The following is an 18155-nucleotide window of genomic DNA, read 5'->3' as shown; positions in this document are numbered from 1 at the left end:
TCCTGTGAAACCTTACCTCTCTTTCTTTGGATAGCTAGTGTTTTTTGGTCTCCTGCAAGCTTTCTTTCTCCTCTGCCCTCTGCTTAACGTTCTTTCTTACGTTCCGAGCTTCCTGCTAATCCTTTTCCTGGCCCATCCGTCTACCTTCCTCTTCATTGTTTTCTCCTGCCTTCTTTCCTCTCTCCGCCATTGCCCCTTGCCCTCTTCGGAGACGGTTACCAGGGATTCTTTACAAGATAGCCTCTACCTTCACCACCTTTCTAATCCTCAGTTTATCTACTATAATACCTTCCCCTGCTCCTGTAAATTTATCGCCACCTATCTTGCACTCCACCGACTGAACGTCGTCATCCTTCTCCCCTGACTTCTCCATTATTCTTTCACTTCCTTGTCTTAGGTTTCGGCCGCACCTGCATACCATCTCTGCATTCCTTGATATGATTGTCTTAAGATGTGTCTTTTACTACCACGCCCTGACCCCCATCATTTATTTATACATGTCCCTTTTCTCCACCTCGATCGGGGTCTGGATGTGGCCTTGATCATAACTGTGTCGTGTCATTAATATCCTACTTGGTGATTAGATTTAAGTTCTCCCATCGTGGTCCTGCCAGCTGAGTTTGCCATATGCTATCCACTTTCCCGTCTGATTCGCTACAGCCCCAGTTAGCTAAGTAATCTGCAGCTCTATTACCTTCTCTCCTAACATGGTGGATAATCTTATAGTCTATACGCTTCATAATTTCTGCCAGGTCCTGGATTAGACCCGCCGTCCTCCAGCTCTTTGCCACCTGTTCCCATTCCTTCCCATTATTCAATTTTCTGATAGTCTCAATTACTAAATTTGAATCACCTTCTATTTCTAATTTCATGTATCCATTTCTTATTGCAATTCTAATTCCTTGATAGGCAGCCATAAATTCTGCTTCATTGTTACTCATTATACCTCCTCTATCTGCATAAATCCACCTGGTTTGACCTTGGCTGTCTCTGAAAATCCCTCCATACCCAGCTGGCCCCGGGTTCCCTTTTGATGCTCTGTCAAAATTAAGTTTGATGAAGCCTTCCTGGAGACGAATGAACACAGCTGGGCTTTGGGTCTGTATACTCTAAGTTTTTTGCTGTTGTGGATGCACCATTCCTTTTTCCATATTTAACCTCCTTAAAATTCGATTTTCTTCTGCATTAGTTTTCCAATCCTCCTGGTCCCAAGCTTCCGATAAGATTGTTTCTCTTATGAGACTTTGAGTTCTTTTCCATAACGCCTCCGGGGAATTGATCTTGCCTTGAAAATCCCTTTTGTTTCTCTCTTTCCAGATAATCCATATGTTGAATCCCACTACTAGGCTCCATGCTCTCCTCACTACTGGGCTTAGAAATTGGCCTTTCCCCATTGGAGGATGGTTTGAACTATGTCCTGAGGGTTCCGATTTGTCCTTCCGAACAGGCTTCTGGTCTCTTCCCACTGTTGCTGAGCTACCGAGCAAGAATTTAAGATATGTTCTTGAGTTTCTATATCTTGTTTACATAAACTGCATCTAGGTGGTCCTTGGAACCCTTGTTTCTGAATTTGATCCCATGTCAGAATGCGTCTTCTTCTGACTAACCAAGCGAACATGGTGACCTTTGGCCACCATCTATTCTTGCATAATTGTTTCCATTCTTGTGACTGTTCTTCATGCGCTTGTTCAGACTTTATGAGGTATGCTTCCTTAACCATAAAGGTACCTTTCGTAGATCCGCCCCATCTAAGAATGTCCGGCCCTGTTCTATTTTTAATCCTTCTTGAGTCCATCTCTTTTACTAGCTTTGCTTTTAGATCATCATTGATGTTATTATCCCATTCTTCTGGTTCCTTCCATTCTCTCCAAGTCTCATTATCTCTTCCTTCCTTCCAGTAATCGCTGACATAATTTAAGCCTTTGGCTTTGGCTTCCCTGTATGTGTTTTGCATGTCCTGAATTTCCACCATTCTTCCCCTTTGCTGCCAGGCTTCCTCCCAAAATTTAGTTGTCTTTCCATTTCTTATCTCCCAAAAAGCATGCTTATTTATGATATCTCTATTCTGACTTGCCAGATCCCATATCGTAGAGCCTTTTGGCATCTCTTCCTTTCTCAAAATTTCTTCAGCAGTTGTAGGCATGTTGTATTTTTGAGTCCATATTTTTTTCCATAAATCTTTGCCCCCTTTCATCCAGTGCCACCATAGTTTCGCTCCTAGGACTTGGTTCAGGGTAAGCGGATCTCTAAGACCTAGTCCCCCTGCCTCTTTTGCTTTTGTTAGACTATTCCATGATATTAAGGCCCATTTCTTCTGTTGTTTTGGCCCTCCCCATAAGAATTTTCTGAATATTTCAATCATTTTAGTACATACCCCTTTGGGAACAACCATTACCGATAGAGGGTAAATGGGAATTGATTGGAGAATCGATTTCAGGAGCACTAGTCTTGCTGCTATATTCAGAGACCTGAAAGACCAGTTGGCTAATCTATTCTTGAGTTTCTCTAAGGTAGGCTGCCAATTAGCTATCCTCAAAGGATTTACAGCAAGCAAGGTGCCCAAGTATTTTGTAGGTAATTCTCCCTTTCTGAACCCCAACGTTCTTGTGAAATGGTTTTTCACTGTTTCAGGTGTATTGAAGATAAAGATGCTATATTTTTCCTTATTAATTTCAGTACTTGAAGCTTCCATAAATAACTCAAGGATCCCTTTTACCCTTTTGACTTCTCTCAGAGAGACGGTACAGAATAGCATAATATCGTCCACGAACTGTTGGTGGGTAACTGGTAGGTTGTTTCCCCATGGTCTCAGACCTTTTATTTTCCTCTCTCTCAGCTCTTTTTTGAAGTATCTTCCCAATCCTTCAGCTGCTATTATAAACAGAAATGGTGATAAGGGGTCACCTTGGCGTAATCCTCTTGTGGCATTAAAGGTCGAGGTTGGAGTACCATTCAAAAGGATGGAGAAATTTGGTGTAGAGATCATGCTGTGGATCCATTTCACCCATCTGTTGCAAAACCCATAAGCCTGTAGTATTGACTCTAAATAGTTCCAATTTAGGCGATCATAGGCTTTTGAAAGATCAAGTTTTATCATCATTCCTGGTTCCTTTTTTTGTTTCAGTGTATGGATTACTTCCTGAGAAACTACCAGACCATCTAAGATTTGTCTCCCTTCCACAAACCCTGTTTGTTCTGGGGAGATTATACTGGAGAGGATTGGCTTTAGTCTTTTGACCATTAAAGTGGCAATGATCTTATATATTACATTACAAAGAGCAATTGGGCGGAAACCCTGAGCTGTTTCCGAATGAGCAGTTTTAGGAATAAGAGTTAAAAGAGTAGAGTTTAGGCCTGGCCATACCTTTTGATGTCTGCGCGATTCCTCCACCACTTCTAAGATTTCTTGTCCTAGGAACTGCCAGCTTGCTTGGTAGAATTCTGCTGTAAATCCGTCTGGCCCTGGGGCTTTGTTTCTTTTCAGGCCTTTCACTATTTCCTCCACTTCCTCCAGGGTTGCTGCCCTCATCAAAGCTAGATTTTGGTCCCTGGTTACCATCTTTGGGATTTCATTGCTTATCCTGCCTATAGCCTCTAATCTGTTCCTTTGAGGTTCAGTGAGAATATCTTCAAAATGTCTTACTAGCTCCTGTTCCTTTTCTTCATGTTGGGTTATACGGTTCCCTCCCTTATCTTTAATTGAGAAAACCCTATTTCTCTGACGATGTTGGATCATGGCTTTATGGAAGAACTTTGTATTCCTTTCTCCTTCTCTGAGCCACTACACTCGAGACTTTTGTTTCCATAAGATCTCCTCCTGGTTTCTTCGCTCCTCCAGTTGCCCTATGACAATGCCCTCTTCTCTACTTGCCTTCTGATATAATCACCTGTTGCAGCTCACTCATTTTTTTCTCTAAGCGATGCTGTTCTTTGAATATATCCCCGAATTCTTCTTTATTCCACTTTTTTATTTTCCCCCTGAGTTCTTTCAATTTTAATTGGAATGTGTGCATCTTACTTCACCCACTTTGTTTGCTCGTAGTCCACCATTCTTCTACTTTTGGTAAAAACTCTTGGTTCCTGAGCCAAAATTATTCAAACTTGAAAGGTCTTCTTTTAGGACCCTGCTTAAGGTCAATTTCTAACTTTATTGGCCAGTGATCTGAGCCTACTACTGGAAGGATCATAGCCTCAATGTATACATCTCTATTCATGATTTGTTCTGAAACTAGGAATCTATCCAATCTCGAAGCTATTTGATTTATTCCGCCTCTATGATTATTCCATGTATGGGTACCATTTATTGTTTGAACATCCACCATTCTTTGCTCCGATATCATGTCTCTAAATGCTTCCATATCTGGATCTATCCTTCTCAATCCTCCTCCCTTTTCTGCTAAGGTCGTAATCATATTGAAATCCCCACCTATAATCCACGGCATCTCTAAGAAGAGTCTTCAGATTACTTTCAAATTCTATAGAAATCCTTTGTGTTCGTTTGGTGAGTGTGGTCCATAAAATCCTGAGAGGACTGCCCATTCAGATGACCCTATCACTCTAAAAGTTCCTGAGAGGATCCGAGGAGAGCTTATCCAATTTCCAAATTGTATTTCCTCCAGGTTCCATAAGATTGTTAATCCTCCTGCGCTGCCTATCGCATCCTGCCCCATTATCTCATAGCGAGTATCACCCCTACTCATTATTTCTTCCATTTTTTGCATGCTAATCTTTGTTTCTTAGACTATCATTATACTTGGTTTGTCTCTTTTCAATCTGTCTTTCAAATATCTTTGTTTACCTCTGCTGTTAAGACCTCTGATGTTCCAGCTTGTAATTATCATTTTAATAGTTTTGGGGGTTGTTGGAATACCTCTGATAGAGGTATAACTCTTCCTAAATTCACTAGCATCTCTCCCACCTCTTGGATTGTTTTGCTCATCGAACGCCTGCCCATTTTTTTTCCTCCTTTGCCAGAGCTACCTATTTCCAAGTTCTGAGTCCCTTGCATTTCTATCTGTCTTAGTTTGTTTGCTGCTATTGCCCCTGCCTTTTCCTTATATTTTTGAAATGATTCTTTATATATTTGCTTCTGTTCCTCAGGTATGAATCTTTCATCTAAAAATCTCCATTCCTGTAGCAATTTCCTCATTATTCGCTCCTCTTCTCCTCCTTTGTCTTTATGTGGGTCTATCTCCATTTGCGTTTGTTCATTTGTCTGTTCCCCTTTCTCTTCTACCTCCCCTTCTTCTGTATCTCCTTGTCCTGATTCCTATTTTCCTGTCTCTTTTAAAATTTCCATGGGCTCCTCGTCGCTTCCTTCCTTTTCCATCCCTACTTCCGACATTGAATTTATTTTGCATTTCCAAGGGTATATTTTCCTTGGGTATTTGTCGCTGGGGTGTACTTTTCCCTGATTTCCTTTTTTGTTGTACTTCTTTAAATCCCTCTTCCTCTCGCTCTGGGTCCTCTGTTGGTGCCCTCTCTTCTTCGCTTTTATTCGTTGCTTCCTATGTTCTATTTAAGGGGCATTGTTTGTAAAGATGGTCGTATTCATGACATCGTCTACACCGGAATGGTATATGTTCGTAATCCACTGGTTGTTGCCAGACCTCATCATGATATTCTAATTCAATGAATTCTGAGAGGGGTTCAGTTATATTCATATACACGCAAATCCTGGCGTATGATGTATATCTTCCTCTTTTGGTGGATTCAACTACTTTCACGAATGATCCTATTGCATTCCCTATCCCTTCCAAAATCTTCGGATCCCAAAACTCCATTGGAAGCCCAAAAAGTCATATCCAGACAGGGGCTGCTAGCATTTTCTCCTTGTCTGGATTGTAGCAATCTTCCCAGTGTCGGATAAATAGGCCAGCATTGTTCATAAAGTAGGGGCCTCCCTCGAAAATCCTTTCCTTATCTTCTATGTTGGAGAATATTACTGTGAAAAAACCCTTGGCTCCCAGTTTTAATTCAACATGACCCTTAGGTTTCCATCTCTGTTGTATCCATTTGGACAGATCTTTCTCAGATGGCCAAAACCCTACAAATTTACATATTAAGGCATAATCTCTCATGTAACTTCTATACTCTTCAAGTTTGTTGTTCGGTATTACAAACCTAGGTTCCTTTGATGTCCCAGGGAGACATTTTCCGCTTAATCCCATCTGCCAACCGGTTCCCTTTGTTGGGTTCTCTCTATTGTTTTCCCTCGACCCATTTTGCGTTCGTCCCCTACTTGTCTCCCCTGTTGCCATGTTCTTATAGGTGGGGATCTCTCGCCTCCCTTCACTTGTTGCCATTAAACCTTCAGCACCTATTTCTTTCTGCACACTCTCCTTAGCTAATGTTTGCAAATCTCCGGCTTGATCTTTCATAGATGGATCCAAGCTCCCTTCGTTTCGTCTTAGCGCCAACGCTGCATACAAGGTTGGCTGTTCCCGGTTTTTTATTTATAATTATAATTATAATTATAAATATATATTAATTGTATGTTTTTTATTTAATTTTAGTTTTAGTTTTATGTAATTTGATAGTGTCGAAATGTTTTATTGATAATTATAATTATTAATATTTTATTTTATTTTGAATGAATTAAAATGTTAAACAGTACAACATCTCTACTATGGTGCGCTGGAAAGTGGTTATTTTTATTTTTATTTTATTTTGATGGAATCAAAATGTTAAACATTAGAACATCTTTACCATGGTAAGCTAGAGAGTGGCTATCAATGTAATAAATGTTCAAATCCTAAAATGTCAAAAAAATATAAAAATCAAGACAACTTCATAAATCTATTGAAAAAAATTATACTTTCTAAGTACACAAATTATTGAAATAATTGTAATTTTATATAAAATAAAATTAGAAAAATAAATCTACATTAAAAAGATTAAATTAAACTAACAAAAAAAAATAATATAAAGAAATTTTGCAGAGTAGAGAAAATTTGGAAAATGTAAGTAGAATTTTTTACAATTATCCCAAATTCCATATGCATAATAAATCTCGCGAATGATCACACGGGGAAAAGTATTTTAGTATCAAAACTCGGCCTTCTAATTAGTCTCCTCATTCCATAATAAAAAAACTTTAGATTAGTTTTTCCATAGTTTCAAAGGACAAAAGGCCCCTTCTCTATCTTACATTTCTCCTTAAATAACATTACAAAGGGTAGTGAAACTACATCTTTAACCCATAACCTTTAGCTAAGGTCTTCTTCTGGTCACTTGAAACCCTTTCGTTTTTTTTAATCATTTGCAACCAACTCCTTGTATTTATTACAGTGTTCAAAAATAATTTGGCAAAGCTCCATTTTAGGAATAGCATGTTGTGTTTGTGGGCACTCAAGAGTTAATACTTTATTTTGATACTTCGTCTCTACCTTCTTTGATATGTTTTTAAAGTTTTTGAAAACAAAATTTCAAGAGATAACCTTTTTTTGTTTCTTCAACAATAATATTTTCACTTGAGCTATGAATTCTTCAGATTGAACCATCGTATTCTACTAGATAAAAGTCTTTAGGAGGTCCAAATGAAGGTAATTTTCATTTTGTTGTTATGTATTCTAGGTAAGTCGAAATTTTAAGGGATTGATTTTTTTTATAATGTTTTGACAATGTTTGGCTAACTTTTTTGAAAAATTTAGATTTGCTTCAATTTCTTAAATTTCTTATTTTTTTAAGAATCTAATTTTATGATTTTCTTGCTTTGAATTTCTAAATATATTTGATAAATGCAAATTGATCATATGTTTTGGCTTGTGTTTCTTTGCAAAATAATTTATTCATATATAAGAATAAAAGACACAAACTATGCTGTGTTTCTTTGCAAAATAAATTATTCATATATAAGAATAAAAGACACAAACTATGCTCCTATGTCTTGAAGGATTAGAATAAAACGTTTTCTTAATATTGTTGTTTGATGCAAATGAAATAGCCACATACTCAAAAAATGTCTCATTGATTCTCCTAGCAAAGTTTTTCAAAATCAATCTTTTTTTTAATTGTTTGATCTTGATTTTTAGGGTAACCACGTCATTTTCCTCCAATTATATTTTGTCTATGACTACTTGAGATAGGGCTAATCTAGATGCTACTAGATAAGCTAATGTAGTACCTCTTATACCTATGAAATGTCCTCAATTATACAAGCTATAGTTTTCTCTATCCCTATTTTTTCTTCCTTTTCACCTACCTAACAATCCTCTGTTGCGTTTTGTCATATGCTAATAACTCAACCCCTTAAAACCTCCTATGCTAAAATCATCCTTGTATTAGTGACGTGAGGCATCATTGTTCTCATACTTCTTAGAGTGATTATTTCCTAAATTTAGGACCTTTTACTTTATTAGCAATTGAAATGATATTTTCAAAAGTTTTATTATCAATTTTGTTATTTGTAGATTTTTCTATCTCTTGATGAGTCTAACCCTATTAATTTGAATTTAACTGCCCAACTGCACTTTTTATCTTCATTTTTTTCCTTTTATTCCAGTTTTTACTAGTGTTGTTCCAAAAATTTCCATTTTTCATCATGTCATTTTGATTTTTTGTTGTCTCTTGTTCTGTTTCAATCTCTTCTTCCCAACTTTCTTTTTCAACTGCAATTTTCTTATGTTTATCTTCTTCTTGTTTTGTGAGTTTTTCTGCGTCAAGTCTTTACTCAATCTTAACTTATTTTTCTTCTAAATATAAGATATTGAATATAAAGGTATATTTTCTTTTTAATTTTTCCTCAGCTTAACCAATTGAATGAACCTCTTAATAAAGTAATCTATTCTCACATGTTTCATGAAAGTATGGTCACGACCAAGAAATTTAGTTGCAATGTCTTGTCACCAAATCCTTAGCGTCACGATTTCTGAACTTGTCTGGCTAAAATATAAACTCCAACATCTTATTTATCTCTTATTGAATTTGTAATTTATAAGGAATGAACAACTTCTTCTTTACTAACAAGCAAGGAATTGAACCCCAGCAAGATAGTGTGGTATGCAATCTCAATCAAAACCAGCCATTTGAAATATACATTGGCAATAGATGAGGAATGGACAAGACCCATATATCCTCATATAAGTGTTCTTGTCCGATTGGTACCAATTACCTATACATTTTAATATGATGTTAGCTTCTTCAATAATCCCAAGACAATACTTTTCCAATTTGTCCCAAAGCCTCACCGTTCTTTGATGTCTATAGGTATTGGAATGTTAACGCGTTTTCAAGGCATTCATCCGTGTTGCCTTGAATGGTCGTCAAACCGAAAAGCCAAGCTGTACATAATATTTTATGTAACGTCTACTTCAATTATATAATCAAACCATTTGATATATGTGGTTGCGAGGATTATGATCCCAGCAGTAGCTATCGAAACGCGTTGAGTCTTATCAAATCATTTGGTATCTGTTGTCGCGAGGATGATGATCCCAGTAGCTATCGAAACGTGTTTAGTTTTTTGAAATATGAAAAATGCAGAGAATTATGTGGCATATAATGTTTAATCAAATACACGACGGACATTCAACATTTCACAGAAACGATTCTTCTTTATGCTAACTTTTTGTTCCCTCGAACTAAATCAGCGAATTTTGTTTAGAATTGATATAAATCTCATCCATTTCTTTATTGCGCTTTCTTTATTTAATATATGAGGAATTTTCATATACATCAACGTCATATTCATTATCATATTTTTAATAGTAGTATTAAAATTACTAATATTAACATTTTTAGTATCATAATTTAAAATTAACACTAAAACCATCTTTAAATATAATAATTAAATATAAATATGATATTAATGTTTCTATATATAAATTTAATATTTTAAACATAATATTATCGAAATCTAACATCTTGATGAATACACGGTTTCCTCATTTCAACCTTGGTAGCTCCAATCTAGAAGCTTGCAAGTTATGGGCCCATAATTTATTGCCTTTTGACATGCAATAATAGTGTTTGTTCTCTTATTAAATCCCCAAACGACTGGGTACTCCCATGAAAACCAGAACAAAAGATCGACGCTTCATTGTCTACCGTGGCATTCCATGTCACGCCCCTACACCCGCGGTAGTCTTTCAACCACTTATAGCGAGGTGCGACACCACCGAACACTTTCTTTTCACCAATACTTATATTCGTGGACTATGCCTACATTCAATTTTTCCTACTTAGTTTGTGTTTCGCAACCAAGTATTATTTTGTTTATCCTTTATACCAATGAAGCCCATACTCATTCATTATCAACAACAATTATAACAAGAACACAATTGCACAGTATAAAGGGAGGGACAACTCCCTGTAATATGAGTCTGCCCGAATCAATATATTATATAATCATCATTTTTACAATGTCCAAGCTAAATATTGGGAAACCCCAAATTTACACTTAGCCAAATTTTCACAACTTCGGCAAACTTGGTTGCCCAGCTCGTCGGCACCTCTGCACGGTCGCCGTGCGACTCACCAACCCGTCGTTCACCTTGTCGCACGTCTTCGCCAGTTCGCTCTTCGTTTGGTCACAAACGCCCAAACCGTGTATCCCTGCCCACACGTAGTCCCGCTTGCCAACTCTTGACAAACGCCCAAATTGTGTGCACAGCACATAGTACCGCCTGCCCAATTCTACGACCTCCGGTTCTAACCTCGGTTTCACCTTCGTGCACACTTGCACGGTGGGCGGGCGCTCACCCGAGTCGCCAAGACACCCACGCCAAGTCGTCGCACAAACACCTCCGCACGATCACCTTGGGCACGCCTTGTCCAACGCGTCCACCTCTCCATCAAGAGTTCTTCACCAAGTGTGACTCACTAGAGGAGTGCATGAGCTATGCGCTCATCCTCCTGAAAACTACGCACAAGTGAATCTACTCCAAGACCAAAGTAAGAAGTGCGAAGTTGGATGATCACTTTGAACGCTCTACGCTCAAGCATATATATGAACCTTAGTGCGTGGGTGGGCTGCCTAGCCGACCGCCCATACACCCCTATGCACACACCAGTTCGCAACATTCAGCGCCCACTCCTAAGTCGACCTGCCCGCCATCGCAAGTCGGCGTTAAGCCAAACACTCCACGCTTCAATCGCCATACAAGTGCTATCGCACTTCTATTATTGTCGCATGTTCGTTGCAAGGTTTCGTCGCATTTCCTCCGCACGCCCGGTTCGTCGCACCCGCCCGTCGCACCATCGCACGCCCGTCGCGCGCGCGTGCACGGTCACCCGGCGCCCAACCGCACCACACATCCGAGGACCTTACATCCTCCTCCACCTGAAATCGTTGTCGTCCTCGACAACATACCATCCTGGTAACCATCCACCAAGATCATCCATGATGTCAACTCCTCCACATACTGCAAACATCACTGCAACATATGTAGAACCACCGTCTCCATCATGTCTCGCCCCGGCAACCATCTGTCACCAAGATCACCATACCAAGGTATACACCTCATCGGTATGTCATCCATCAGAGATCATCTCAATCCATGATCATCGACCTCCCTGTCACAATCTCCACATGCTGCTCTCCATCATGGAAGGTCGGTCCCTCCATCCAAGCTACATGCTCACTGCAACATATCGTGTCGACCTCCTCATGTGTCATCATGTGAACTACTACCATGATACTCCAACACAATGCTAACACATCTCTGCACACTGTTAACCCCCATGTCTGAACTAGTCAAATGGCCAGTCCAACTGTCACGCTCAAACCATGAGAGTGAACATCCTCATGCCACCATCAGTTGTTTCTCAAAACATCCCGTCACATCCTTAACTCGATCAAGAATCCATCTCCATATAAGTAAGCCATGCTCAGGTCCATGAAGTAGTCTTCATCTCATCTGCAACATGCTGTCCAAGTAGTTGAGTCTCAGCTCAACCCATGCCCAAGTGTTGCCACCAAGGCATCATCATCGTTGTAACTCCATCACTCCAAAGTGTCTCATATCGATCATCCACATCAAGTCGCTCTTCCAAGCCATGCCCATACATGTAATTTGAAAGTATGCATCCCATAGTGCATCAAAGTCTTTGACCTCAGCTCCTCAATGCATCAGATCCTCTAAGTCCACCATATATGAAGTCCCTAAAAGTCACAACCTCATGTCATCATGAGCTCCATGAGTCATCTCCAACCAACATCTCAGCAAGCATACAAGTCTCAGCCCAAAGGTCTCCGCAAGATGCCCCAGCTGTCCATGTAGTAGGAATGCTCCATAATCTGCTCACAACTCCATCCAAGTCAATGGTCTTGTTGTACAAGAGTGTACAACCTCTCCATCGGCTCATAATAAGTCTCCATGTCACATCAGCAAATCCATCTGCACAACATCCCTGCCTTGGCACTCCTCATTGGATGCCCATAAGTTACATCTCTATAAGTGCTCCTGCACAATGTCCCTGCATAAGACTGCCAAGCTCCATGTTTCCAACCTGATGTCCATGACTAGGTTGCCCATGTAGTCCAACCAGGTAGACCCATCACAACAATCGGTCATCTCATCCAAGTCTGCTATCTTCGATTTAGTGAACTCGGTCACCCAACCATATCATCATGTCATGAGTCCCTTCCATCACAGCTCCTCCACCAAAGTGTCCACCAAGACTATCTCTTGGTCTCGGCCATGAGAAGTCCACCCAAGCATCATCATCATACCTCAAGTGTGTGCCCTCCTCAATATGTCCATGAGTCATGCCGGGCACTTAGCCAATCTTCCATATGGCTAAAGCATGACCCATTCCTCCACAACGATCATCATGTTCCTCCCTTGTCAAGGGCCTTTGTACCTTCTACCATAAGGTCACAAACAACCCCAACAAGTCCTGCAACAATCAACAATCCTTGCTCTTCATCATCATCATAAGGTCCCTCCATGAGAGTACCCTCATCCATACATGTCTGCAAACTGCACGATCCTAGTCCAACTTGATCAATCTCAAGCTCGTCCTCCATCATGATCATGTCTGCAACATCTTCAATCATCACGGCTTCCTCTTCCTTGATATCACAATCTGCAACTTTACCTTGCTCCATTGTCCAACCAAGTTGAAGAAGTTCGTCTTCAACATTCCTTTCGAAGACTTCAAGCTTCTCTCGAATCTGGGGATTCTCTTCTTTCAACCTCTTTAACCTGTATAAGGTAAGCAAGAGCTTCCCTTCGCATTCGTCCAAACCTGCCATGCCTTGTCATTCAGCTTGGTCCAAGCACTAAGCTTCACCTCTGCCAAACTTGCCTCACCAGCTTCACCAAGTTCCCTACAACCATGAACCGTCCCTTGTTCCACTTGTATGTGAAACAACTTCCTTCACCTGCAAGTACCCGCTTCCACTATCATCAACTGTCAAGTGCATCCACACCTGCACTTCGTCATGAGCAACCCTGCTCACCAGCTCCAACCGAGCTCTGATACCACCTGTCATGCCCCTACACCTGCGGTAGTCTTTCAACCGCTTATAGCGAGGTGCGGCACCACCAAACACTTTCTTTTCCCCAATACTTATGTTCGTGGACTACGCCTACATTCAATTTTTCCTACTTAGTTTGTGTTTCGCAACCAGGTTTTATTTTGTTTATCCTTTATACCAATGAAGCCCACACTCATTCATTATCAACAGCAATTATAACAAGAACACAATTGCACAGTATAAAGGGAGGGGCAACTCCCTGTAATATGAGTCTGCCCGAATCAATATATTATATAATCATCATTTTTACAATGACTAAGCTAAATCTTGGGAAACCCCAAATTTACACTTAGCCAAATTTTCAGAACTTCGGCAAACTCGGTTGCCCAGCTCGTCGGTACCTCCGCACGGTCGCCGCACGACTCACCAACCCGTCGTTCACCTTGTCGCACGTCTTCGCCGGTTCGCTCTTCGTTTGGTCGCAAACGCCCAAACCGTGTATCCCTGCCCACATGCAGTCCCGCTTGCCAACTCTTGACAAACGCCCAAATCGTGTGCACAGCACGTAGTACCGCCTGCCCAACTCTACGACCTCCGGTTCCAACCTCCGTTTCACCTTCGTGCACACTTGCACGGTGGGCGGGCGCTCACCCGAGTCGCCAAGACACCCACGCCAAGTCGTCGCACAAACACCTCCGCACGATCACCTTGGGCACGCCTTGCCCAACGCGTCCACCTCTCCACCAAGAGTTCTTCACCAAGTGCGACTCACTAGAGGAGCGCATGAGCTATGCGCTCATCCTCCTCAAAACTGTGCACAAGTGAATCTACTCCAAGACCGAAGTAAGAAGTGCGAAGTTGGATGATCACTTTGAACGCTCTACGCTCAAGCATATATATGAACCTTAGTGCGTGGGTGGGCTGCCCAGCCGACCGCCCATACACCCCTACGCACACACCCGTTCGCAACGTTCAGCGCCCACTCCTAAGTCGGCCTGCCCGCCATCGCAAGTCGGCTTTAAGCCAAGCGCTCCACGCTCCAATCGCCATATAAGTGCTATCGCACTTCTATTATTGTCGCATGTTCGTCGCAAGGTTTCTTCGCATTTCCTCCGCACGCCCGGTTCGTCGCACCCGCCCGTCGCACCATCGCACGCCCGTCGCGCGCGCGTGCACGGTCACCCGACGCCCAACCGCACCGCACATCCGAGGACCTTACATCCCAGGTCAAGGTATCCTCCATGAGTTGGGTTTCGGTCACATCCCACGCTCCCCACCATTCCTTTTTTTTCTATGGCAGCTGACTAGTGCTAGGCCCGACCTCATTGATCACACCGGCAGTCAGGGTCGGCCTTCCCGTTTTTATCTTTGTAGTTTTTCCCAATTTGGAGCAGGCTCGACCACTCAACTAGGCCCCACCTAAGTCAAGGTTAGGCTAGTCAGCTTCTCCCTCAATGTTATTTTACATTGCGGTTTTCCCTCCTAGTTTCAACTCCCTTTTAGTCAAAAGATGATTCTGGAACGGTATAATTTACGCCTACCTTGCACTCTCCCTTAGGTTTTGAATCTTCTGACTTCTAGAATCAAGCTCTTTAGGAACCCAAATATCAAAGCAGGAGTCTTGAAGCTACAAACAATATTAAATCCTCGTGGTTTTCTCCCTCAACAAAACTCATCAACCATAAACATACTATTAATATATAGACATTCGGTACAAACATAAAGTATATATATGTATTGAGGGCCTTTCGCAATGTATTATATTAGATATTATCTTTTGGGATTCAACCGTGTTAAGAAAGTTACTCATCTGTGATTATTTTTATGAGAAGTAATCGTAATTGACTAATGAATGACTTTCTTAACATAGTTGAATCCCAAAAATAATAAAATATATATATTAAAAAAACAAAATTGATTACATATGTTTGACCTCTCAGCCTGATTCCATTTGTCTTAACCCAAAATTTGTTATAATCCCAATGACATAGATAATTAATCACTTACAGGATAGTTGCATTCATACTTTTGGAGACATAATTAAAATGCAAACAAGTATATATGTAATCACAAAATTCAAAATGTCTGCGAAATTCCATAAGGGACATAGGTGCATGATGATTCAAAATTTTAAAATATAAAAGATCCTACCCCCGACCAACACTCATCGCATATATGTAATACAAATTAAGAAATGATATAACTCAAATGCTATTAAATCAAGTTCCCCACCAATGTGCCAACACATATTTGAAGTTAATGACAAATGAACTTAGATGCATACGGTTTTACAAATTTTTAATGGTCCCATAAAATAGTCAATGTATGCACTTAGACCCCAAGGCAATGTCAACATGGCAATTGACATTTATGTACCTATAAAAATATTATGATTATGGCCTTGAGCAATCTTAAATCAAAGGTGAAAGAGTGGCAAATTCGGAAAAAACATGAAAATGGTATTGAGCTGAAAAAGATTGAAAAGGAACTTGTTGTTCTAGCTGCGGGCATGACTGCTTAGGTTTCATGGAGCACTCGGGCCCGGATATGGGAACTTGAAAAGAAGAAACAAAATCTATTGAAGATTGAAGAAATCTCTTGGAAACTCAAAAGCCGAATCACTTGGATGAAAGAGGGCGATAAGAACACCAAGTTCTTCCATCGATTTGCTAGCAAGAGAAGAGTTGTAAATTCCATATGGCAAATCAAAAATGAAGAGGGAGATTATCTGTTCACCCATGAAGACATAGCAAACGAAGTTGTCAGCTATTTTAAAAAAGCATATAAAAGAGAGGCTAACAAGGAATTTAATGACATCTTATGGGGTATTGATCCATTTACAAGTATGTTCAACGATGAAGATAATGAAAGGCTCTTTGCTGAGATATCAGAGGAGGAATTACTCTCTGTCATGAAAACATTTAAAAAGGACAAATGCCCCGGCCCAGATGGCTGGTCCATTGACATTTTCATCCACTTCTATGATATAATGAAGAATGACATTTTGGGTATGGTAGAAGAGATCAGAACCCAGGGGAGAATTCATCAAAATATTTCTTCCACCTATATAGCGCTGATCCCAAAAAGAAAGGACTCCTCCACCTTTGCAGACTATAGACCGATCTCATTGTGTAATGTCATTTATAAGATCACTTCAAAGATTATTGCAGAGAGAATCTGAGGAAAGTTATCAGAACATATTTCAAAGGAACAACACGGGTTTCTATGTGGAAGAAACATCCTTGAAGCTGTAGCCATAGCTCAGGAAGCTATGCACTCTATGCATACAAAAAATATAGGCGCTGCCATTCTCAAAATCGATTTAAAAAGAGCATACGACTGCCTGGATTGGAGCTACCTCAGATGCTTACTCATCAAAATCGGGCTAAATGACAGGTGCACAAAATGGATTATGTCGTGCGTGGAAGGAGTCAACTACGCCATCCTAATCAATGGGTATCCCACACCCTTTTTCCTAGCTGAAAGGGGTCTTCGGCAGGGGTGCTCTTTATCCCCAATTTTATTTATCTTGGTTATGGATACCCTTAGTCTACACATCAAGAAAGCGGTAAATGATGGAAATATTGGCCCCCTTGTCATTTCCAGAGGTAACTATCATACTCACAATCTCTTTGTGGATGATGTGTTGTTGTTTGCTAGACTTTGCAGATACACCTGGCATATTATGCATGAAATCATATATTTATTTCAAAGAGCCACGGGTCTTTATGTCAATGATAGCAAATCCTCATTTCATTATGGTAAGGATGAAAATGAAGATATGGTTTATATCTCTCAACTTTTTAATATTCATACGGTATCCATTAAGGAGGGGTTTAAGTACTTGGGATATCATCTTAAGCCCATAGGATACAATACATTGGACTGGTCATGGATCATAAACAGATTCTATAAGAGGATACAAGGATGGGAATGTAAATGTCTATCACTTGCTGGCAGAATGATTTTATCACACGTGGTTTTGGCTCAAATCAGTGTATATTGGGCGCACTTGTTTTACATCCCATCGTCCATAATTAATAAATTAAACAGCTTAATGGCTTCCTTCATCTGGAGTGGAAGTAAAGAAAGGAGGAAATATCACCTCTCAAGTTTGGACAAAATCTCTCTCCCCAAAAGACTTGGGGGCTAGGGCATCATGAACCTGCGCATCTTTGGCAAAGCTCTCCTATGCAAGTCACTGTGGTGGGCGATTTTTGGGACAAGCTTATGGAGTCATATTATCAAATTGAAATACCTTGGAAATGAAGATATTCACTTATGGTACAGAAATGGTCTCTCTTGGCCCACCCAAGGCTCTACGATTTGGAGGAGTTTCCAGAAAATTCTACCTTTTTTCCGCAGAATTTCATACAGAAATTTCAAAATGGTAACAATGTCCTTATAGGTCTGGATGCCATTAAGAGTGTTGATTCGGATCCAAATATTAGCCCGTAGCTTCTCACGCTTCTCCACCAAAAGTGTATCTTTTTCTGGGCTCAGGTTATAGAAGGTTGGAAGAATGCCATCCCGCTATGGAAATCGGATAGAGATCTGGCCATTCATGGTGTTATGGTTGCACAATGGTACATGATTATTTGGAATATGAAGAATGAGGGTATTTATAAAACGGAGGACAGAGATTGTATAGAATGGCAAGTAAAGAAAGACAAGTCCAATATTCTGGTAAGAGACATATACTTATCATTGTTAGAGCAGAAAAGGGAAACCT

The 18155-nt window shown here is 40.3% G+C and overlaps 1 protein-coding gene across 1 annotated transcript; it reads right to left on the bottom strand.

Annotated features, from left to right (window-relative positions):
- Positions 1-569: 569 nt before the first annotated feature.
- On the bottom strand, positions 570-941 carry LOC149239115 (uncharacterized). The gene has a single exon (XM_089369760.1). It carries the CDS (start codon positions 939-941, stop codon positions 570-572), a length of 372 nt encoding a protein of 123 aa, XP_089225886.1.
- Between the last annotated feature and the right edge of the window lie 17214 nt (positions 942-18155).

The sequence above is a fragment of the Pinus tabuliformis genome, chromosome 8 (genome assembly GCF_031772625.1).
Source record: "Pinus tabuliformis cultivar Carrire ecotype Pingquan chromosome 8, CPIR1, whole genome shotgun sequence".
Classification (NCBI taxonomy): domain Eukaryota; kingdom Viridiplantae; phylum Streptophyta; class Pinopsida; order Pinales; family Pinaceae; genus Pinus; species Pinus tabuliformis.
This window is presented reverse-complemented; position numbering and strand designations above follow the sequence as displayed.